At 46.3% G+C, this 25,263-nt stretch overlaps 1 protein-coding gene across 1 annotated transcript in view; it reads right to left on the minus strand.

Moving 5' to 3' along the window:
• Positions 1–3,945: 3,945 nt before the first annotated feature.
• The window catches only part of GALNT8 (polypeptide N-acetylgalactosaminyltransferase 8), a 50,520-nt gene continuing 29,202 nt past the window's right edge, over positions 3,946–25,263 (minus strand). Inside the window, exons 4-12 of the mRNA XM_052640632.1 lie at positions 22,094–22,260; positions 18,246–18,429; positions 16,697–16,894; positions 15,892–16,006; positions 12,676–12,861; positions 10,929–11,066; positions 9,530–9,625; positions 8,395–8,562; positions 3,946–4,089 (exon numbers count right to left, since the gene is read on the minus strand). Coding sequence (XP_052496592.1) covers positions 3,946–4,089; positions 8,395–8,562; positions 9,530–9,625; positions 10,929–11,066; positions 12,676–12,861; positions 15,892–16,006; positions 16,697–16,894; positions 18,246–18,429; positions 22,094–22,260 — 1,396 coding nt within the window. The remainder of the gene's footprint in view (positions 4,090–8,394; positions 8,563–9,529; positions 9,626–10,928; positions 11,067–12,675; positions 12,862–15,891; positions 16,007–16,696; positions 16,895–18,245; positions 18,430–22,093; positions 22,261–25,263) is intronic.

The raw sequence follows: 25,263 nt of genomic DNA on the forward strand, positions 1-25,263 counted from the left end.
CCCATCACTTCATGGGAAATAGATGGGAAAACAGTGGAAACAGTGGCAGAGTTTACTTTTGGAGGGCTCCCAAATCACTGCAGATGGTGATTGCAGCCATGAAATTAAGACACTTACTCCTTGGAAGAAAAGTTATGACCAACATAGATAGCATATTGAAAAGCAGAGACATTACTTTGCCAACAAAAGTCCATTTAGTCAAGGCTATGGTTTTTCCAGTGGTCATGTATGGATGTGAGAGTTGGACTGTGAAAAAAGCTGAGCACTGAAGAATTGATGCTTTTGAACTGTGGTGTTGGAGAAGACTCTTGAGAGTCCCTTGGACTGCAAGGAGATCCAACCAGTGCATCCTAAAGGAGATCAGTCCTGGGTGTTCTTTGGAAGGAATGATGCTAAAGCTGAAACTCCAGTACTTTGGCCACCTCATGAGAAGAGTTGACTCATTGGAAAAGACTGTGATGGGATTGCGGAGGGATTCGGGGCAGGAGGAGAAGGGGAAGACAGAGGATGAGATGGCTGGATGGCATCACTGACTTGATGGACGTGAATTTGAGTGAAGTCCAGGAGATGGTGACGGACAGGGAGGCCTGGTGCTGCGATTCATGGGGTTGAAAAAAGTCGGACACGACTGAGCAACTGAACTGAACTGAACTGAAAGTCATGAGAAGTTGATTTATTCACCAGTTCTAGTGATAATTTTTCACGAGAATGTTACTCAGTTCAGTTCAGTTCAGTTGCTCAGTTGTATCCGACTCTTTGTGACCCCGTGGACTGCAGCCCACCAGGCCTCCCTGTCCATCATTGACTCCCAGAGCTTACTCAGACTCATGTCCATTGAGTCGGTGATGCCATCCAACCATCTCATCCTCTGTCGTTCCCTTCTCCTCCTGCCTTCAATCTTTGCCAGGACATTACTGCCCTAACTCTATTCCACTCAAGCTTTATAAAAGGACTTTATGGGGCTTCCTTGGTGGTCAGGTGGTTAAGAATCTTCCTTGCAATGCAAGGAACACTGGTTCCATCCCTGGGTCTGGGAAGATCCCTCACGTCACAGGGCAACGAGGCCTGTACACCACCGCTACTGAGCCTGCCCTCTGGAGACCGCGAACCACAGCGCGGAAGCCACTGCAGTGAGAGGCCCACACGCAGCGATTAGACAGCAAAGCCCACAGGCGGCAGGAGGACCCAGCACGCCAAAGACAGAGATATTGCTTTAAAGAAAAGGACTTTACAAATTTCCTTTAAATTAGGAAATTAGCTAAAAGCACTTATCCTATTGTAAAAATGGAGTGCAAGGAAAATAAAGGGACCTTTGAGGAGATTAACTTTGGAATTGCTAGAATCTCAGTTTGTTATGAGCCAGCCCTTGCCGCTTTAACTCAGGTTTCGCACAGATGAGGAAGATGCTTGTCCTAAAGACCACTGGGATGCTCACGGCTGCTACGGATGACACCTGGGGCCTGGAGAAAAGGGACCACCAGGCCCGGACACCTGACCACAGTCTCAGGCCCGTCTCTCTTTGGAGAAGTGTCAGAATCCAAGAGCAGCAGGGGGTGCAAACAAGAGAGGCCTGTCCTGTCTCTTTAATCTCCTTTACTCTGGGGCAGGCCCTCAGTCAGTCTTCATTTTTTGTGACTGACGTCACAAAATATAAAGACCATTTATTTTGAAGAATGTCCCTTGGCTTGGGTTTAAGTGATATTCCCTCAAGATTATAGAATCAGGCTCTGTGTTTCGGGAAGATGACCAACGCCCTGATACTGCAAAAGACTGAGGGCAGCAGAAGAAGGGGGCGACAGAGAATGAAATGTTTGGATGGCACCATTAACTCAACGGGCATGAGTTTGAGCAAACTCTGGGAGTTAGTGAAGGACAGGGAAGCTTGGCCTAAAAGGCATATAACTTTAGAGGCTGAATTCCATGGACTGTATAGTCCATGACGTTGCAAAAGTTGGACGCGACTGAGCGACTTTCACCTTCACTTTTTCCCCTTTCGTAGTGAAAATCACTATCCATTCAAAAACTGGTCCTCACTCTTTTTTATAGCTGCACCCCACGGGGTGGACCACTCTCTGATGTTTGAGTATATGGTCTTTTTTCCAACATTTTGTAATTTCAATTAACACTGCAAGGAATTATTTTGTATGTAAATATTTTCTTGTTTTTGGAGCTATGAATTTCTAGAGGTGGAATTAGTGGCACAAATAGAAAATACACACAGAATATTTTTAGATAATGCCAAACATCCCCCCAAAAGCGTTGTACCAGTTTTCATCCCTACCATCAAAGCATGAGATTGCCTGCTTCTCCAGTCCTGCTAACCAGAAGGTGCCATTATACTTTAAAACTTTCACCATTAAGTGAAAAATGATTTCAGTACAGTTTTAAGTTGCATTGCCCTATGAGTGAGGTTAAACAGTTTTTCTTTTAAGAATATTGTGAACTTCGCCCATTTTGCTGTTGGGCACATGCTTTAAAAAGGAAAAGATTGGCTATGAATTGCATTTTCCTTTCAAAGTGCTGGGCAGAAGCTAGAAGTTATACATTTGCTTAACATTTATCCTCTTCATATTTCTCATCGTAAAATCTCTAATTGCGGTAACATTTTAGTCCTTGATATGGGTACGGTCACTAAAAACATTTTATCAAGCTGTACATGTATGACTTGTGCATTTCTAAAAAGTTACTTGAAAAACCCTGAGCTGATTTAATTCCATGCTAAATTATCAGTGTCTCGTCTTCCTGATGGCTCAGGCAGGGCTTCCCTGGTGGCTCAGAGGTTAAAGCGTCTGCCTCCAATGCGGGAGACCTGGGTTCGATCCCTGGGCTGGGAAGGTCCCCTGGAGAAGGAAATGGCAACCCACTCCAGTATTCTTGCCTGGAGAATCCCATGGACTGAGGAGCCTGGTGGGCTGCAGTCCACGGGGTCACAAAGAGTCGGACACGACTGAGTGACTTTACTTACTTACGTCTGCCTGATGCTTAAAGGAAGCCTGATGATTCCCAGAATCACACCCAAGTAACCCTGATACGAAAAGATGAAAGGATGTCTTCGAAAGGCAAACCCAGCAACACAGCACACACAGTGCGTTCTACTTCCTCTCCCACACCGACGCCTACTCCTACCAGCCTCTAAGACCTCATGGAAGCTAGACAGAGCTGCCTAACTCACCACCTCTGCTGCTGCTGCTGCTGCTAAGTTGCCTCAGTTGTGTCTGACCCTGTGCGACCCCATAGACGGAGCCCACTAGGCTCCCCCATCCCTGGGATTCTCCTGGCAAGAACACTGGAGTGGGTTGCCATTTCCTTCTCCAATGCATGAAAGTGAAAAGTGAAAGTGAAGTTGCTCAGTCATGTCCGACTCTTAGCGACCCCATGGACTGCAGCCTCCCAGGCTCCTCCGTCCATGGGATTTTCCAGGCAAGAGTACTCTCACCACCTATAGGAAAGGATTTATCCAACGGGCAGTGGGAAGGACCCCCTGGTCTTAATTATTTACCTACAATCCCTTCTTTGTGTCCCAATAAGTGATGCCACTCTGTTCCAAGCCTCATTTTCTCCATAATTTTCAGGGATAGTAGCAGGAAGCAGGTAATCAAGCCTATTAAATGTGATAAGCTCCTTAGAGAAAGACCCTTAAGGGCTTGGATTTTTTTCCACTATTTTCACTGAGCAGAGTGGGACTGGCTAGTTATATGTGTTCCCTCATACTCTCAGCCCCTGTGGGAGAGACGGGGTAATCCAAAGAAACCTGCTGTGGGGTGCGGGGCTGGATGATGGAGGGCTTTTTTTAAAAAAATTACTGGTCGATTTGCACCTTTCAGGATAGTCCTAGCTGAAGTTACAGTAAACACACACACACATGCACTTTCTCTCCCCCTTCTCTGTTTTGAGCAGCATTGGGAGCTGTGGCAAGAACCTAGGCTCTCTGAGCATCACGGGACCTCAGTCTGACCCCCAGTTTCGGACAGTGTACTGGATTGTCCACACTTGCGTGGTGCAGGCCCGGAGAACAAGCGTGTAGCCACCCCAGATGTCCCTCTTCATCTCCAGACATCGCCTGGTGACTCTGTTGATAACGGCTCTTCCCTGGATGGAAGGAAAAAGAGCGAAATTGCTAACACACCCTGGGAGAACATCCCTTTGCCTGCTCCCAGTCTGCCTGCCGTGCTCTGATACAAGTCTGAGGGCTCCCTCAGTCCTCAGCAAGTCATCCAGAGGAGACAGGAAGCTGAGCGCAGAGTTAGATCACCCAGAACCTTCTCTCCTCCCCCTACAGTGAGCTAACCCCAGACCCGGGAGTGAACAGTGCTGGGCTGGTTCCTCTGTGCTCCTCCACCCCTCCTGAGCTGGAAACATCAGGTCAGCACAGCGGGCAAGTCAGCCTGCAGCCTGCAGAACCGCGCTCCTCTAGTTGGTCTCCTTTCCACATCTTCACCACTGAGCTCGTGAAACTCATCCGGACACTCCCTCCCACCAGCAAGGCTCTCTGGTGGGACAGGAGTGAAAGCCCCATTCAAGAATCTCAGCCTATTTTCTCCACCTGCTTTCTCTGGGGGGCAGTTCCTGCCCGCTTGTTGTGGGAGCTTCGCCAAGGTTTACTGCTGGAAACACTGAGGGCTTTAAAGTTAAAGAGTCTGGGTTGAATGCTTGCTCCGTTAACAGAGAGAGAGATGTGGGCAGATGACCATATCAGGGTTAATACTGACTGAGCTCTGTGCCTGACATGGAAGAAGTGCAACAGATCTTAGCTCATCTCTACCTTTCCACATCCTCATGGGGCCGAGGGAGGGACGGCGTCCTACTCTGTGCCCCCTTGTGCCACCTTCATCACCCCCAACCTCTTTGCTCCTTACCTGCTCACCTTGACACTGAGGGTCATGCCATCTGTCCTGGCCCTGTCCCCCTCTCCTAGCTTTTCCACTCCCCGCCCCGCTCTCCACCACTTTGCAGGAGTCTGCCTCAGTGCCCGGGTGAAACAGTCCTCAGAGTTCACAGCATCCAGGGGGGAGTCTGGTGGGAAGTTGACTGCTCCCCATCCATGACCTACCCCTCCCCACGTGTTTCCTTGACACCAAGCAGAGCTGAAGCTGTTCAGTCTCTCAGTTGTGTCTGACTCTTTGCAACCCTATGGACTGTAGCCTGCTAGGCTCCTCTGTCCATAGGATTCTCCAGGCAAGAATACTGGAGTGGGTTGCTGCTCTCTATGAGGAGAAGAGCTGACTCGTTGGAAAAGACCCTTATGCTGGGAAAGATTGAGGGCAGGAGGAGAAGGGGACGACAGAGGATAAGATGGTTGGATGGCATCACCGACGCAATGGACATGGGTTTGGGTGGACTCTGGCAGTTGGTGATGGACAGGGAGGCCTGGCATGCTGTGGTTCATGGGGTCACAAAGAGTCGGACATGACTGAGTGACTGAGTTGAACTGAACATCCAAATCTCTGCTCCCTCTCTGACCCCCTTATCCCTGCCTCTCATCTTTTCCAGCCACAGACTGCCCCCAGTGACCCTGCTCCCCCAGCCTCACCTGACTCCTCCCTTGCCACCTGGGTCTCCCTCTGTCGGCCGCCTCCACACCTCCCTGGGTGTATCCATCCAGCATCGATCATTCAGGGCTGCCCTCCCATTCTTCAACTGCCTCCATCACTCCCATGCCTCCATTCTCTGGGCCCCATTTCTGGACCACAGAGTGCCCCTGGAGAGGATCCATTAACCGAGTAGCCTGTCCCCAGAAGTGCCTGGAGCAGCCTGGCCTCAGAGCTTGGCTGACTCCTGCGGGCTCCTCGTCCAGGCCTCCTCAGTACGCTTTTACGCCTCAACCACCTTCTCTAAATGCCTTTATTTGTCAAAAGACCTTGCTTCCAGCCAATCTAGCCCCCTCCCAAGTGCCATGAGCAATCTCAGGGGTGGTCTCAGAGGACTGCCCTGCCTCTGTCTCTGCTGTCTGCCTCCCTTTGCTCGGAGCCCAGCCATCCCTGATGCTGAAGAAACACCCTTCCTGTCTAACATCCTTCTCTTATTTCTCCCTCTTGGCAGATTCCTCTCCTACTGAGTTTAAATATATCCAAATGTTCTAATATTCAAGAAGGGAAAAAAAGCTCCTAACTCTACCATCTTTTTCAACCAACAGTCAGTATTTTTCTCCCTTTAAGAATCAAACTTCCCAAGCAGTGAGGCAAAAACAATGGATATGATTCTGTGTTTGAATCCTGGATATGCTGTGTGACCTGGGGGATGTTGTCTGACTTCTTTGTGCTCTAGTTACCTCTCAGATAAAGTTGAGCTAATGGTAATACATCTCTTATAAGATTTGAGTAAGGATTAAATTAGGTAGTGTTTATTCCAATGTTTGGTACTTAAATATATACTCAATAAATCTTGGTTATTACAATGTATAGGCTTCCCTGAAGGCTCAGTGTGTAAGAAACCATCTGCCAATGCAAGAGGTGTGGATTTGAACCCTGGACTGGGAGAATCCCTTAGAGAAGGGAATGGCAACCCACTCCGGTATTGTTGCCTGGGAAATCCCAAGGACAGAGGAGCCTGACAGGCTACATTCCATGGGGGTCTCAAAGGAGTCGGACATGACTTGGTAACCAAACAACAACAATCACCCCGATACAGACCATTATCTCTAATGAACTCAGACCAAAAAAAAAAAAGTCTTCAACAAAATACTAGAAAAACTGTGCACCTTCAGTTCAGTTCAGTTGCTCAGTCATGTCCAGCTCTTTGTGACCCCATGGATTGCAGCACACCAGGCTTCCCTGTCCATCACCAACTTCCAAAGCTTGCTCAAACTCGTGTCCATCAAATCAGTGATGCCATCCATCCATCTCATCCTCCGTCCTCCCCTTCTCCTCCTGCCTTCAATCTTTCAAAGCATCAGGGTCTTTTCCAATGAGTCAGTTGTTCACATCAGGTGGCCAAAGTATTGGAGCTTCAGCTTCAGTATCATTCAGAATTGATTTCCTTTGGGATGGACTGGGTGGATCCCCTCGCAGTCCAAGGGACTCTCAAGAGTTTTCTCCAACACCACAGTTCAAAAGAATCAATTCTTTGGTGCTCAGCTTTCTTTATGGTCCAACTCTCACATCCATACATGACTACTGGAAAAACTGTAGCTTTGACGATATGGACCTTTGTCGGCAGAGTAATGTCTCTGCTTTAGGTACATATGTATGTTTTCCTGGAGACAGTCCATAGCATTCTTCAAGGGGTTATTAGCTTTAAGACTCATTGTTAGATAAGTCCATGTCTCTTAAAATGTGAACCTGACCCAGCACCAAGATGATCAAAGATACTCTCACAGACAAAGCATGACCTACCCTTCTCGCTCAGGCCATCCCATTGCTGCCAATTTGGCTTAACAACACAGCTTCATCACACAGTAGATTCCCATGTAGACTGTGGTCAGCCACATCCCTCATACCGCTGCCGTGCAACTTCTGCCGGATTCCCTCTACCCTGTTCTTAGTCAACTGACGATGATGTTAAATCAGAGCTTTTACATCAGTTCCTGTCGGTTTTCAACCCAATGCTCCAGACTCTCTGATGATCACAAAAGCTAATATTGTTGAACCCTTTATATGAGCCATGCACCATGATAATTGCTTTACACACATTATCTCATTAAGTCATCTCCACAGGTTTGTAAAGTAGAAATTATCATCAAGATGAAGAAACTGAGTCTCAAAAAAAGGATAGGAGAATAGCTAAAGAAGACCGAATTAGGATTAGAAGGCAAACTCTGAATTAAGTTACAACAGATTCCAATATTTTTCACCTTGCCACGCCACTTGGGTCAACACACTCAGTATTTTATGCCGAGTGCTTCATGCTCAGACTAGAAAAATTTCTAGGCTTTTCCCTTCAGAGTGCCACAAGATTAATCTTTCAAAAACACTACCAGATCAAATCTGAACTTCTCAGACTATATTGTTGTTCATCCTTGTTGTTGTTGTTGCAACTACAGAATGAAATGCGTCAGGCTCCTCTATCCTCCGCTATCTCCCAGAGTTTGCTCAAATTCACGTTCAGTGAGTCAGTGATGCTATCTAACCATCTCATCCTTTGCTGCCCTCCTCTCTTAACCTCAATCTTTCTTAGCATCAGGGTCTTTCCCAATGAGTCAGCTCTTTGTTTACATCAGGTGGCCAAAGTATTAAAGCTTCAGCTTCAACATCAGTCTTTCCAATGAATATTCAAGGTTGATTTCCTTTAGGGATGACTGGTTTGATCTCCTTGCAGTCCAAGAGACTCTCAGGAGTCTTCTCCAGCATCACAATTCAAAAGTATCTATTCTTCAGTGCTCAGCCTTCTTTATGGTCCAACTCTCAGACTATACGTTAATATATTTGTCTTAGAAAGAAACAAAAACATGTGACTCACCGGTTTAAAATCCCAGTGTATGTTCAGTCTATTTTTGACTGCTTTGGAACATGGCTCTAAAGTGGGCTTCTCCCCTTTGCCGGGGTCTGTCAGACAGCGATCGTCAGCATCTCTCTGTGCAATCAGTGGTCCCACATAGAATTCCCCAGTTAGGTGATAGTAGACGTTCTGCAAGAGAACAAAGGGATCTGCCACGGACCCTCAGTCAGGGATGCCCTTGACCTCACCGAGAACATAAAGACTGCCTTGGGTCCCTTAGGCACCCAGTCACCATGGAGGAAGCCTTGAGCATTCCTGGGTAACAGTGACTCTCCTCTGTTCTCTTCCCCATCCCCAGCTGATTCGAGAAAGAAGACCAGGCATGACAAAAAGACACTAGCCTGCTTCCTTCCACACGAGGGCTCCAATAGAATCATTTCCTACTGGTCGAGGGAGCTTATCTTGGAAAACAGAAACAACACAATTCAACTTCAAAAGCTGTCATTATAAACCCCAGCTAAGGACTTGTTGTCAGAAAACCTTTCAAATGCTCAATCACTCCCTGCCTTGCTCTGTGAACTTGGACAAATTGGTTGTTTTCATGTCTCTGTTTTGTTTTTTTTGTTTTTTTTTCAATGCTGTCTACCCTGCAGACCTCAAAAGGTTCCCATGAGTGCAACATGCAAAGTAATATGACAGCTGGAGAAAGTCCCCTGGGTGCACCCTCCACGTGGCTCCTGATCTCTCCTACCCCATGGTGGGCCTTCCATTCGGCTTCTCTCTTCCCTAACCCTCTGTTTCCTTCTCTATGGAAGAAGCCACAGGGAGCATCACCTGTCCATCTTCCAAGGCATACAAGGGGGAAGCGGGAGGATGGAGGGGCAGGGAAGGAGGAGGAAAGGGAGGGATTGGAGGTTGTTTCCAATGAAGGTATTACCATAGAGAGTGCAGTCTTTCTACGCACCCTTCTTGTACCTAAGATGGAATGACCTCTCAGGTGAGCTCAGAAGGGCTGAGTTACAAGCACAAATTTGGGCTTCTCCTTGACCCATTACCCAGGCCGCTCAGCTCCTGTCTCCCCATCACCTAACACCAAGTCCAAACCTACCAGGGACAGCCACAACAGACTGACCGAGGAGCCGGAGCAGGACAATACCTGGGAACTGTATTGATGGCAGTGATGCACAATGGGGGTGTTGCCTGGAACAGCTCCCTGGTCCAGGCAGACGCGTTCATCCAACGTGTTTTTCATCTGAGGGAGCAAAACACACAGCAACATGGTTGGAAAGAGGCAGAGAAGGAGGTTCCCCAACCCTCCCAGGGCCCTGCACCTTTGCCAGTACTCCAAAAGGGGCAAGGGTTTGAGATCCTGGCAGCCACTTTCTAAGCACTAGACAAATGCAGAAGCGAAACTCTGCTGTGATGCACTTCCTGGGAATGAAGGAGGAAAGAGACAGAACAGGCTCCATCTTGAAAGCAGGACTCCATCTTGGGCCGGACTGTGGACTTTGAGCTATATGCCCAGTATTTCCAGTATCTCTGGAAACGACATACCAACTGGAAAACCAGACCACCCCCTCACCCCCGATGGAAGAGCCCCAGGGCTTGTACCTAGACTCCCCATTGCCTAAAAGAATACCCTAATTATCTGTGTAACCGAATAGAATCATAAATTCTATTATGCTTATTGGGGTATGACCACAGGCCTGTTGATAATTGTCCACTGTTAACTATCTAGGCTTAAGGCATACGAATCATGGGTTAACTTTGATTGTATCTTTCTTTTCCTTTGTTCAGACTAGTTTCAGGGAATTGGGGCAGGCGAGTTTGGGCACATACACTTAGGGTATATAAGTGAAGTTGCTCAGTTGTGTCTGATTCTTTGCGACCCCATGGACAGTAGCCTGCACCAGGCTCCTCTGTCCATGGGATTTTCTAGGCAAGAGTACTGGAGTGGGTTGCCATTTCCTTCTCCAGGGAATCTTCCCGACCCAGGGATCGAACCCAGGTCTCCCGCATTGTAGACAGACGCTTTACCAACTGAGCCACCAGGGAAGTCCCTAGGATATATAAGGTTTTCACAAAAATTGGTTGGAGTCCTTGGCTAAGAGGAGACTCTGCCTTGGGCCCGCCGGTGTAATAAACTGCACTCCACTATCTGAATTGTCCTTCTGAGTGAGTTTGTTTCCTGGAACATGTGGCTACAACAGGAGTATCTGCTCCTCAGACCATTATAGCGCAGGTAAGGAAGGGCTCCTCCACCCACATTCAGGGGGGTGAGGCCACACACCCTGGTGGGCCGAGGAACTGTGAGGGTCAGAGCAAGGGCTGATGTTTACAAAGGAAGGAACCAGAGGCAGAGAGAAGGAAAAGATGGAGACTGGGGAGCGAGAGAGGAAAGAAAACCAAAAGGGTTGGAGGAGAGAGCTGGGGGTGGGAAGACAATGGGGGGAATGGGTTTTGAAAACCCTTCTCCGGAAAATCATGAGGCTTAGATCTCTTCATCCTTTACAGGCAGATGTTTAAAACCCGCAATGCAGTTTCGTAAAACATACTCTTCCGTAGGCCACCACGCTGTGGACTGGTTTCAGGAGAGGATAAACATTTTTCAGATACCAGTCAAAGGTTTTGCATTTCAGTTTCTTCCGGAGTGCCATTCTGGAAGAAATGTCTCCAAAATCGATTCCGGAGTTCTGCAAAGAAAACATGGAACATGGCTGCACCCTGTAACACCCTGGACTCCACCATGTGGGTGTGCTCAGATGTGTCTGACTCTGTGCCACCCCATGGACTATAGCCCGCCAGGCTCCTCTGTCTATGGGATTCTTCAGGCAAGAATACTGGAGTGGGTTGCCATTTCCTTCTCCAGGGAATCTTCCTGATCCGGGAATCAAACCTGTGTCTCCTGCATTGGCCGGCAAGTTCTTTACCACTGAGGCATCAGGGAAACAGAGAGTGCAGGGGGGAAGCAAGTATTTTCCTGATTCCCTGTAAGATAACCTTTATCATATATAGTTTTCCAGGGAAATTGGAAAAAGCTTGACCCCTAGGAATTTCTGCTGGTCTTAAGGCACTTTCGAGGCCTGCATATCCAGGTTTATGTCTCATCAGTAGCTAGCTGATGCAGACTGCTCCTATTTGAGATGATATTCATGTCAATCAGGCACAAAATGGTTCTCATGATGGCCAGGAAAGGCTTCCAAAAGGAGCGTTCTGGCAGCAAGACTGGGAGGTTAAAGGAGATGTCCTAGAAGTGGTATCTGTGGGGAATCAAAGTGGAAGGATGCTTGAACCCAGAGCGGCAGCTCAAGGACAGAGACAGCATGTCATATCAGCCTCAGGGACTAAGGCCAATGATGTGACCTTAGCCAAGGAAGCTTTCCTCGTTCATATGTGTCCAATAGAATTACGCTGCCTTCTACCACCATCCCTCACCCCACTGCCATGTTCATTTCCTCTTAAGACAGTGAATCCTTGTCCACTCCTGCCCCACAAGGAATCCCCTGGTATAAATGATGGATGAAGAGCACAGAATCTAGAAATTTCCTTGGTTTGAATCCTATCTCTGCTCTTAGGACCTTATTACCTTAAACGGCTTTCCCCCTTCCATTCTCTGTGTGTCAGTTTCTTCATTGGTAAACTTAGAATAATAAAAAATAAATATTACGCCAGAGCTACGTGGTGATAGCCGTGTGTGCCGGAAACTTAGTCCTGGGACACAAACGCTGATGCCATTGTCCTCACAGTGAGGACATGACTTCAGGTCTTTAGGGCTGGAGCAGCCCTGTTGCAGAGAGAAGCCAATTCTGACTCCAGGCTGAAACTGCTTCTTTGACTTGCTTTCCCTTGCTCTTGTTATAATCATACCTAATGGGCTGCCTCAGAGAATCCTGCCCCTCTGCCTGACTCTTAAAGTGCCTTTGTTCAGAACCCTGTCCACCTGTGGATGGCAGGAAGGAAGAAATTAACACACCCCCTTGCCTAAGGCTTGCCATCCTAGGAGATGTTTGCAAGATTAATGCCCTTTTTACTTTGTTTCCTCACCTTCCTCCCCTCCATCTCTGATCTATAAAAGAACAGGACATCCAGATGGCATAAGATGGCTATTTTGAGACATTCCTTTGCCATCTTCTGGCGAATAAAGTCATACTCCTTGCCTCAACACCTCCTCTCTTGGATTCATTGGCTCATCGTGCAGTGAGCAGACCAAGCTTGGGCTCTTGTCCCTTTCCATTCCCACCAGAACCACCACCCCTTCCTCCTCCTCCATCCTTCTCAGCTTCTGTCCCATCCAGGACGAACCTGGAGAGGTATGTTCCAGGCCATGTAGACCATGTCTTTGTACTCGTCCATCCAGATTTCAGCCACTCTCAGGGCGTTCCGCTTCAAGGGAATTCTCAGGTCTAAAGAGTAGGGCTTGTGGTGTCTCTCCAGGTGGGCAACTCGGGAGCAGGGCAAGACCTCAATTCTACCTCCACATTGCCACACCTGCAAGGGAAGGAAAAATAAAATTGCCCGGGCAAGCTGGGCACACAGACGTTAAGAGCACAGCCTGTTGACGGGGACACCACTCTTTGGAACCACGACTTCCCCGGCAGTCCAGTGGTTAAGACTCCATGCTTCCACTGCAGGGGGGTGAGGGTTTGATCCCTGGTCGGCGAACTAAGATCCCACATGCCTGGTAACCAAAAATCCAGAACATACACCAGAAGCAATATTGTAAAAAGTTCAATAAAGACTTAAAAAATGGTCCACATTAAAAAAAAATTTTTTTTAATGGAGTGTAAATTCAGTCCTTCTTCCTGTCTCTATGAGCCTCCCAACCTACTCATCGAAAAAAACTGCTTCTCTCCTGTCGCTCAGAAGCTCCAGAAATCCCACCAGGCGTGGGCGCTGGCCCACAGGAACTGTGAGATAATCAATGGATCTTGCTTTGTGCCACTAAGTTTGTGATAATTTTGTTACAATGAAATTGATAACTAATACAGGTAATTCTTGACCAAGAGATACCCTGACTTATGATCTAGTCATAAACACTCTTTCTTCTTATCCTGATGGATACACACATACTTGTCAGTCCATGCATTGTAATATGTGGCTTAAAATATTTAAAAATACTGTCTTTGTCCTGGTAGACGATAGAACTAGTGGATGTAGACCCACTATCCATCCCTGTAGAAGATACTTCCACTGATGAGTGTGTTCTCTTCACGGATGTCCAAGTGAGCTGCATTTTCTGGGAAATACTAGCCGGTCCAGTTACTATGCTTAGTCCCTCAATCGTGTCCAACTCTTTGCAACTCCATGGACTGCAGACCGCCAGGCACCTCTGTCCATGGAAATTCAGGCAAGAATACTGGAGTGGGTTGCCATGCCCTCCTCTAGGGGATTTTCCCAATCCAAGGATTGTACACAGGTCTCCAGCATTGCAGGAGGATTCTTTACCATCTGAGCTTCCAGGGAAGCCCTTCCAGCAGCGGTTAGCAGCCTATCGCACTCATGTCTGCAAATCCCTGAACATCTCAGGTCCAGTGGCTCAGTTAAAAAACCTTGGGAGGGGTTATCCTAGACTAACAGCTTTCAGATTTTTCTGTCTCAATTTATTCCCACTTGCCAGATGTCCCCCCACCCACTCACCCTCCACTCCTTCCCTCTTTCTCTGAAACACACAAAAAGAAACAGGAAGTTTCTGATTATAGTAGCTCACTTTGCATCACAAACCATCCTGACATTTTTCAGGAAGCTAGCCCTCACCACGTAGGTTTTATGATTATTCCCATTAAGGTAAGGGGTCCACCCTTACCAGCTAAGAAATGACAAAGCTAGAAGGATTCTGTGGTGCTCTGGCACAGTGCCAGGCATACACAACGTGCTGAACCAGGGTGGGTTTACTCTCTTTCCCATCAGACCAAAACTCCATCTGTGTTTATACACATCCAGGTGCACCATCACTGCCGTGGCCTCTAGGTGTCAGAATAAAACATCAAATGTAGCTCTGATGTTCTCCAAGGTCTGTTCCTAGAGAAATGTACATCCTAGCAAATGCTTAGAGGTTTGAAAGGACAAATGGCCACACACACAAACCACAGAAGCTGAATACAGATAAACTGTTTTATCAAGAAAAGGGAAGAGTGACTCTTCAGAGGGTACAGCAACTCACTCTAGTATTCTTGCCTGGAGAATTCCATGGACAAAGGAGCCTGGAATGTGCGGAGTGGGTTGCCATGCTCTCCTCCAGGGGATCTTCCTGACCCAGGCATCAAATCCACACCTCTTACATCTCCTGCTTTGGCAGGCGGGTTCTTTATCACTGAGCCACCTGAGAAGCTGTTCTCTTCGTACCGATGAGAATACAGATGTGGTGTTGAGTGTATCAGAACAATGAGGTAGAAGAGGCTTGGTTCCCAACACCCTGCTGTCGGTAATTTAGTCACTAAGTCATGTCCAATTCATGTGACCCCATGGACTGTAGCCAGCCAGGCTCCTCTGTCCACAGGATTTCCCAGGCAAGAATACTGGAGCGGGTTGCCACTTCCTACTCCAGGGGTTCTTCCCAACCCAAGGATTAAACCCACGTATCCTGTGTTGCAGGCAGTCTCCTGGGTTGTAGGTAGATTCTTTACTGCTGAGCCACTAGGGAAGACTGGAACTGTCATCTGAATCCTGAACTGCTCATATCCAAATTGTTGCAGGAATTCATTCCTATCTCATTTAAATCTCTGTTATTTGGGCCTCTGTCGCAGAAATCAAACAAGGATTCTAATTCTCAAACGTTTATAAATCATTTCAAGTTATTTATCACATTTGAACTGCACTGTCATCCTTAGGAGGAAAATAAACTGGAGCTTCCCTGGTGGCTCATGGAAAAGAATCGCCTGCAATGCAGGAGATGAGGGTTCGATCCCTGGGTCAGGAAGATCTCCTGGAGAAGAAAATGGCAACACATTCCAAGATTCTTGCCTGGAAAAATTCCATGGACAAAAGATCCAGAAGGGCTACAGTCCACTCAAGTGTTCAGTTGCTACAGTCCATGGAGTTGCAAAGAGCTGGACCCGACTTACCTACAACAAAACAACAACAAAACTGGGGAACAGATCATGAAAGAAAATGGACGTGAACTCATGTCATCCTGTCAGCTGCTTGACTGTCTGTAGGGGGACAGATTGGCTGCCCACACATCTTTATCCTCTGGTCCCTCTGCCCACTCCAGTCTCTGTCTGACTGGTCTTGCAGAGAACCACCTGCCCCAAAGTTGGTGTATCTCAGGAGACGTTTGGAAAATGCCGGCAGTCCTCAGGAAAGTAGAGACACCATCTTCCCAGCAATATCTCCCAGACTATACAGACCTATACCAAGAAGCTCCCCTCTAGAAGTTCTACAGCCTCTCCTTAGTGACCTGGAAGCATGAGAATTTGTTCACCTCTTGAGCCAACGGCATCCATCCTTGTTCCAAGGTTCCAGATATCCTCTACCTTACCCTTCTGCTCTGTCCCATAATGAGAATGGAAACATACCTACCCTCAGGCTAAGTTCCACGTTCTCTCCTCCATAGGTCAGCATCCCACCATCCAGAGAGCCAATTTCTTCCAAGAAGAGCCTGTTGGCAGCCAGGATGCCCATGATGGAAGGACTTCTGTGGAGCACATGGCAAAAGAGTCACTAACCCTGGATGCGGAATGTCAGAATGAAGGTGATGGGTAGGAACCTCAATGATGATGTAGCCTTTGAAACTCTCTCTATCAAAGCTTTTTCTTATCCTGAAGGCTTTCCCCAAACCCTCAGGCTGAACTAAGTGCATGGAGCCTTCCGTCTCAGATTATATTGAAATCCATCTTGGTATCCCTACTTCACAGCCTGATAAATCCTTACAGGCGCTGAAATGTTTTCTAAAACATTATACACTTTGCTTTATTTTGCTTAAAATTCCTTAAATAGCCAAAGTATCTGCGATTTCTTTTCTGGGATCAGCTCTTTTTTTAACCTTTCATTTTGTATTGGGATATAGCCAATTAACAACATTGTGATAGCTTCCCGTGAACAGTGAAGGGACTCAGCCATCCATAGACATGTACCCATTCTCCCCTAAACTCCGCTCCCATCCAGGCTGCCACATAACATTGAGCAGAGTTCCATGTGCTCTACAGTAGGTCCTTGTTGGTTATGAGGTCTGCTTCTTTTTTTCTCTATACCCTGTCCTTCACCCCAACTCCTCTGCTCCTCTCACCCCACTCTTAAGACTACCACCAAGGACAAACAAAGCCCAGAACGTCATTCCCTGACTTCCCCCAGGCTAATCAAGTTTACCGAGCTCATGCAGACTGACCTCACGGGAGCAGTGACATCGTGGAGATCAACCCAGGCTTTTGGCAGTGCATCATAGCGGCACCAGAGTTCCCAACCAAACCCGTCAACCGCCAGTGCATATTTAATCAGTTCAAAGGTGTCAAAAAGAATGTTGTCAAACACAGGAGACACAATCACAGTGCGGTCTTCCTGAATCCGAGCCAAGATGGGCTCAGCCCTGCAAGAAGGGTGTGTAACAGACCCAGGTGGGATTTGAGGGTAACAGCCAAAGCAAGCAGACAAAGCTGCTCCATCCCATCCCCTTGTCCTGACCCTGACCAACTTCTTCACTCAGGCCACACTGGCTAGTGGGCAGAACTCTCCAGAGTCCCAAGAATCTGCAGGTTTGAGAAATAGCTGGGAATGCTGGCAGCTGACCCCACTCAAGAGCGCATTTGAAACTGGGGTACCCAAGTACCAACCCCAAGCCACTGTGAGCAGTGCTATCAGTATCTGCCTGAATTTGTTTTACTTCTTGAGTCTCCCTGCTTCCAAAATAACATCTCTTTACTATCTGATTCCCCACATTCTTTGAATAACACAGCTCTTCGTATCATGTAACTTCATGGGAAAACCTTAAGAATTACCAAAAAGTAGTCTCTTCATGTATGGATGTGAGAGTTGGACCATAAAGAAAGCTGAGTGCTGAAGAATTGATGCCTTTGAACTGTGATGCTGGAGAAGACTTTTGAGAGTCCTTTGGACTGCAAGGAGATCAAACCAGCCAATCCTAAAGGAAATCAATTCTGAATACTCATTGGAAGGACTGATGCTGAAGCTAAAGCTCCAATACTTTGGCCACCTGATGTGAAGAACTGACTCATTGGAAAAGACCCTGATGCTGGGAAAGATTGAAGGCAGGAAGAGAAGGGTACAACAGAGGATGAGATGGTTGGATGACATCACTGACTCAATGGACACGAGTTTCAGCAAGCTCCGGAAGTTGGTGATGGACAGGAAAGCCTGGCATGCTGCAGTCCATGTCACAAAGAGATGGACACGACTGAGCAAATGAACTGAACTGAGTCTCTTCATTTTACAGATTAAGTAATTTGTTTGTTTAGTTGCTAAGTCATGTCTGACTCTTTTGCGACCCCATGGACTGTAACCTACAAGGCTCCTCTGTCCTTGGGGATTCAGGCAAGAATACTGGAGTGTGTTGCCATTTCCTACTCCAGGATATCTTCCCAAGCCAGGGATCAAACCTGCATCTCCAGCATTGGCAGGCAGATTCTTTACTGCTGAGCCACCAGGGAAGCCCTAAGTTTTGACTCATTCAACGTCACAAAATATCTGGCATAGTCAGGGTTGCTATTCAGTTGTCAATACTCCAAGCCTATTGTTTTTTCTCTAGACTATTTCCTGTAGGCAACCAAAGTCCTTAAATAAAAACATCCTGTTTGGGGAGCTTCCCTTTTCTTAAGTTCTGGTATTGACTTTCCCTACTTCCACAATATCCCATCTCTACTCATTGTATTTACAATCTCTCCTCTCTCCCCTTCCCCACATGGAGCCCCTGGAACCCTTACCACCCAACATTCACTTCAATGTGAGCATCCAGGATGGCAACCACATCAGCCGTGGCCATCTCCCTGCCGGTGTTGCGAGCTGCAGCCAGACCTCTTCTCTCGGTGTGCCGTATTATCTTCAGGAGTCCTGGAGACTTCTGGTTGTAAAGCTTAATCTTCTCATCCAAGTCTGCCTTTAATTCTCCTGCCAACCAAAGGCACAGCTATGGAAATTCTGAGTGCAATAATCAACACGGTGCAGAAATGTTATACTAGGATGCCGTAATGGTTGGACCACCTCCAGCACAGGGTGGGCAATCCTACAGCCTTGACTGAGAAAATAGTTATTCCTCTACACCAGCTTCTCCTCTGCCTCCCATCCTCAGAATTAATGTTCCCATTCCAAATCTTTCTCTTGAGGTTAAACTATCTTGGCACAGTAAAACTGCTGTGTCAGCCACTGTTACCGGTACTTTAAGTGTGTTGAGAAATCATTATGAGAATGAACAGGATCAGAGAACACCATAATTCGGAAAGACACATGCAGTCCAATGTTCACTGAAGCACTATTTACAATAGCCAGAACTTGGAAGTGACCTGAACGTCCATCAACAGGAATGGATAAAGAAGACGTGGTACACATATACAGTGGAATATTGAGTTCAATTCAGCTCAGTCACTCAGTCGTGTCCGACTCGTCGCGACCCCATGAATCACAGCACGCCAGGCCTCCCTGTCCATCACCAACTCCCAGAGTTCACTCAGACTCACGTCCATCGAGTCTGTGATGCCATCCAGCCATCTCATCCTCGGTTGTCCCCTTCTCCTCCCGCCCCCAATCCCTCCCAGCATCACAGTCTTTTCCAATGAGTCAACTCCTCGCATGACATGGCTAAAGTACTGGAGCTTCAGCTTTAGCACCATTCCTTCCAAAGAAATCCCAGGACTGATCTTCAGAATGGACTGGTTGGATCTCCTTGCAGTCCAAGGGACTCTCAAGAGTCTTCTCCAACACCACAGTTCAAAAGCATCAATTATTACTCAGTCATAAAAAAAAATGAAGTTGTGTCATTTGCAGAGACATGGATGGATCTAGAGACTGTTACACAGAATGAAGTAAGTCAGAAACAGAAAAATAAATATCATATTAACACATAATGTGGAATCTAGAAAAATGATATGGATGATTTTATTTGCAAAATGGAAATAGAGACACAGATAGAGAACAAACATGGACGCCAAGGAGAGAAAGTGTGGGTGAGATGAACCGGGAGATTGGGCTTGACATATATGCACTATGACCCTGTGTATAAAATAGGTAACTAATGAGAACCTGGGGTTTCCCTGGTGGCTCAGACAGTAAAGAATCTGCCTGCAATGCAGGAGACATGAGTTCGATCCCTGGGTCAGGGAACTCAGTGCTCTGCAGTGACCTACGTGGGAATGAAATTCAGAAGAGAGGGGATATAGATGATTTACTTTGCTGTACAGTAGAAACCAACACAACATTGTAGAGCACTTAAACTCCAATAAAAGTTTTTTGTTGTTTTTTTTTAATGAATGGGACACACCTGACCTAACTAACGTAGGGTTGCTGATGGACAGACATTGCAGATATAGCCTGGAACATCGTCTTCACAGCTAAACCCTCAAGACTTTATGGAGAGCATATAAACAACTGAAATTGTTTCATCTTCTTTTAGATATTTCTATTGGACCTGCTGAGGCTCAACTGGGATGGAATGCCCAGATGAATCTGCTTTTCAGCTTGTATCTAACAAGTTTATTCCCAAAATAAAGAAGGCTGAGTACCAAAGAATTGATGCTTTTGAACTGTGGTGTTGGAGAACTCTTGAGAGTCCCTTGGACTGCAAGGAGATCAAACCAGTTAACCCTAAAGGAAATCAGTCCTGAATATTCACTGGAAGGACTGATACTGAGGCTGAAGCTACAATATTTTGGCCACCTGATGTGAAAATCCGACTCACTGGAAAAGACTCTGATGCTAGGAAAGATTGAACACAGGAAGAGAAGGGGATGACAGAGGATGAGATGGTTGGACGGCATCACCGACTCAATGGACAAAAGTTTGAGCAAGCTCCAGGAGATGGTGATGGACAGGGAAGACTGGTGTGCTGCAGTCCATGGAGTCGCAAAGAGTCAAACACAGCTGAATGACTGAACAACAATCTCCAAAATATACAGACAAGATTCGCTCTTCCACACTGTTCACAGTTTCTTCTTCTCTCTCTCCTCTGTTTTAAAAAATATGTCTATGCATTCCTATCATTTTTTAAAAACTTGGTTTAAATCCGTTGACCTTTGGAATATTTGACTTGATGCAAATTAAGCTTCATATCAAGGGGGGACAAAGGACGTGGGTACACCTCTCATGTCAATGTGTAGCATTTCAATCTTACTACTATTGATGGTGAGGACAAGGAGAATTACGCTAGCTAACATTTACTAGGGACAAGCCCTGGGCTGAGGACTCTACATGTGTTAATTGCCAACAGCCTTGTGAGGAAGCACTATTATTTTACAGATGGTGACACAGGAGACATGAAGTAACTGAGAGACTCGCCACCACCTAAAGTCACATGAGTAGTAAGCTTCTCCTGTGGCTGATGTGGTAGAGACTTCCGATCATTTTCCGCAATTTAACACACACAAACAAGATTTTAACACAATACATAATTCAGTGCAGGCTCAAACTGGCTGCTGTTTCCATGGTTACTGAGAGAGAAGGTGATTGCTGCCCCCAATGACACCAGTCAAAGAATGACCAACAGTTCCCTCTGCCATGCCCTCCCAAACAAATTATCTCCTTGGAAGACACAAATGGGTCCCTGACCCAAGTGAGCAGGATGGGTTATACATAGGGTCTGGAACAGCCTAGAACTTTCTTTGGCTTCAAATAGTTAACGAACATAGGTATTTCGAATAAATGCTGTTAACTGCTATTACTACCTCTTTAATTCTCACTCTAGTCCATGAGATCATGATTATCCTCAACATCTGTGCTTTGCAGATAAGGAAACTAGTGGAGAAGTAAGTCACTCAAGGGATAGAGCTTGTAAGGGAGGAACTGAGATTCGTAAAGTGAAGACTCAAGTGCACTGCCTTCCACTTCTCCCTGCGTCATCTCAGCGGGGACTGGACCAGGTTGGGGGAGAGGGCAGGGCCTGAGCAAGAGACCCAGCCACTGTGGAGAGTCTCAGCACCCAGAGCTCCCTTCTCTCCAGGCTTAAATACCCAGGAAGATTGGGGTTTCCTCCTAGGGGATGATTCTGAATCTCTTCCTGGTATCTGGGGTTTTCCTGTGGACCCACCGCTCTCCCTGCGGTCTCCCTCATGGTGCATGGGCCTGACTGACTGCAGATTCACCACGTGACTGGAGCACGTGACCTCTCTTAGTTTCTTCTTCTGTGTGACCAAGAGGATCATCCCCTATCTCGACTATGGGAAGATTACTGTGCCCAGCACAGTCAATAAACAGTCCTTCTCTTTTCCCTCCATGAGAAACCCAACTTCCTGTCCACGCATGTGTGTGTGTGTGTGTGTGTGTGTGTGTGTGTGTGTGTGTGTGTGTGAGTGCATGGTCAGTAGTGTCCGACTCTTTGCAACTCTATGGACTGTTGTCCCCCACGCTCCCCTGTCCATGAGATTCTCCAGGCAAGAATACTGGAGTGGGTTGCCATGCCCTCTTCCAGGGGACCTTCCTGCCTCGCGGATCGAACCTGCATCTCCTGTATGGGCAGGCAGATTCTTTACCACAGTGCCACCTGGGAAACTAAGCTAAAACCCCTTTATCTTAGCACAATCCATACACAGTCATTTTTATACTATTCCTTGATCAGGTTACTTACCATTTGAGCTAAAATCATCTACTAAGATGATCTCCTTCAACAATCGAGGCGGGGTCCTCTGGATGATGCTGGTGATGGCTCGCTGGATGACAGACAGAGCTTCATCCATGAATATGAGGATGACGCTGAGAGATGGGAGCTGTGAAGGATACCGCTTCCAATGACACCTGTAAAAGACCTTTTATAATAACCATATCACTCTTTTAATTACTTAAACATTGTTCTCTGAAGTCCCTCTTCACTACATGGGATGTTATAATAATTTAATGAGTTCACCAACTCTCAAACTCGTTAGGAAGGGAAACTGTCAGCTGCTTATCACAGTAGAAAGATTTTGCATTTGTTTGTCCAAAGTTCTCCTGTTGTGGGGATAAACTTCATTTCTTTTTGATTAATCATCAGTAGACATTTCCCCTTGAACAGTCAACCTGCCCCACAAAGAATTCCCATTCCTTCCCCTGCCCCAAAGTAGCTTCTTTGCCAGAAGTCCTCTTTCTGCCTCCCTTTCCCCATGTTCTCAGACCTTCCATCATTTGGACACATCCCTCAACTTCACCACTATAGAGAGGTGGCAAACTGTCCAAAGAAGTGTGCTTGACACATATTTTAAATGTCACAGCTTACATTTAGTAAATGCTTACCACATGCGAGGCACTGGCTTACTCTTTTTAAAAGTCCTCATCAAGATATATTTCGCACACAATGAAAGTCACCCACTTAAAACTGCACAATTCACTGCTTTTTAATAATATTCACAGAGTTGGGCAACCATCACCACCATCTAACTTTGGGGCCGTTTCATCATGCTAGAAAGAAACCCCATATCCCTTAGCAGTATCTCTTCATTTCTCCCCAACCCCATTCCCCCTCAGCCATAGGCAATTATTAATCTACTTCTTATCTCGATAGAATTGCCCATTCTGGACTTTCTGTATAAATGGAAACATACAATATGTGGTCTTTTGTGTTTGCCCAGAATAATGTTTTCAAAGTTCATCAATGTCGTACCATATGTCAGCACTTCATTTCTTTCTGTTGTCAAATAATATTACATTGCATGGATATGTCACATATTTATCTGTTCATCCAATGTCGAACCTTTAGCATGCTTCTACTTTTTGGCTGTTATAAATGCCACTGTGAAAATTCTTGAATGAGTGTTTATGTTGCCATGTTCTCATTTTACTTATACACCCACCTCACCCAGGGTGAAGATCCTTGGAGAAGGATCCTCTTGAGAGTCCCTTGGACTGCAAGGAGATCAAATCAGTCAATCCTGAAGGAAATCAACCCTGAATATTCATTGGAAGGACTGATGCTGAAGCTGAAGCTCCCAATACTTCGGCCACCTGATGCGAAGAGCTGACTCATTAAAGAAAACCCTGATGATGCTGGGAAAGACTGAAGGCAGGAGGAGAAGGGGACGACAGAGGATGAGATGGTTGGATGGCATCACTGACTCAATGGACGAGTTTGAGCAAGCTCCAGGAGTCAGTGAAGGACAGGGAAGCCTGGCAAGCTGCAGTTTACGGGGTCACAAAGAGCTGGACAAGACTAAGTGACTGAACTGAACTGAACTGAAGAGTGAATGTGTTAAGTCATGTGGTGACTCTATATTTAACAATTTGATGAACTCCTATACTGTTTTCTAAAGTGGCTGCACCATTTTACATTCCCACCAATAATAAATGATGGCTTCAATTTTTCTCCATGTTCTGGACAATATTTGCATTATCTGTCATTGGGATGATAGCCTTCCAAGAGTATGAAGTATTGTCTTACTATTGCTTTGATTTCCATTTCCCTAATAACCAACAGTGTGAATATAACTGATGGGGTGAACTCAGACATGACTCAGTGACTAGCACTTTCAATTTTCACTTCATGGCTGATTCACTTTGCCTAGAGCAGAAAGTAACACAACGTTGTAAAGACACTGTACTCCAATTAAAAAAAAAATTTTTTTTTTAAGAATTAGAACACACACACAAAAAAAGAATTAGAACACATTTCCTCTGATTACAGAACTGTCAAAAAAACAAATTCTCGGAAGGCAAAAAGGAATATTATAAGGCTTTGAGAAATCAGGAAACAGAACATAAAAGTAAAACATAAATAAACACAAGTTGGAAAAAAATTAAAATGAAGAATTTCACTAAGCTTTTCTCCCCAAATCAGTTTCTCCTTTTTCTTGCCACTCCAACATTGATGAAATGCAGAGTAATCGAGATTGACTCTGGAGACCCATCAAGGGACTCCAAAAGGCCATGCAGGGAATTTCAAGTAGCACTGAAAACCATACAGAAGTCTGCAAGAAGGAGCTCTCCTTTCTCCTTGTTTCCTAGCACCTGACTGGCATGTGTGGACCAGTTCTGTCCAGTAGAATTTCCTACAGTGATATAGATGTTCTGCGTATACTGTCCATTGTGATCTACACTAGCCACGTGTGGCTAGTAAGCATTATAACAAGGCTATGTAAACTTAAACAAACTGCTTTTTAATTTAATCCAATGTTAATTTAAACAGCCACATGTGACTGATGCTACCATATTGGATAGTGCAGTAAAATATACTAAAAAATATTTATTGGTTGGTGAACAGCTGGAGGAATTAATCTTTAGCAAATACTTCCAGTATAGAATTACAATTGCCCCTCACCTTAGTGGGCTTCCCAGGTGGCTCAATGGTAAAGAATCCACTAGTCAAGCAGGAGAGACAGGGGATGTGGGTTTAATCCCTGGGTCAGAAAGGTCCCCTGGAGGAGAAAATGACAACCTACTCCAGTATTCTTGCCTGGAGAATCCCATGGACAGAGGAGCCTGGCAGGCCGCAGTCCATGGGGTCACAGAGAGGCAGACACAACTCTGCACACCCACATGCACTCACTCACCCCTAGCAACAGGAGGGTACAAAGGGAGAAATATATAAGGTGAGCAATTTCTAGATGTTAGGGCTGTAAGTGTGTGCGAAGTCACTTAAGTCATGTCGGACTCTTTGCGACTCTATAGACTGTAGCCTGCCAGGCTCCTCTGTCTATGATATTCTCCAGGAAAGAATACTGGAGTGGGCTGCCATGCCCTTCTCCAGGGGATCTTCCTGACCTAGGGATCAAACCCATGTCTCTTATGTCTCCTGCACTGGCAGGCAGGTTCTTTACCACTAACGCCACA

Source organism: Budorcas taxicolor, chromosome 5 (assembly GCF_023091745.1).
Source record: "Budorcas taxicolor isolate Tak-1 chromosome 5, Takin1.1, whole genome shotgun sequence".
NCBI lineage: Eukaryota > Metazoa > Chordata > Mammalia > Artiodactyla > Bovidae > Budorcas > Budorcas taxicolor.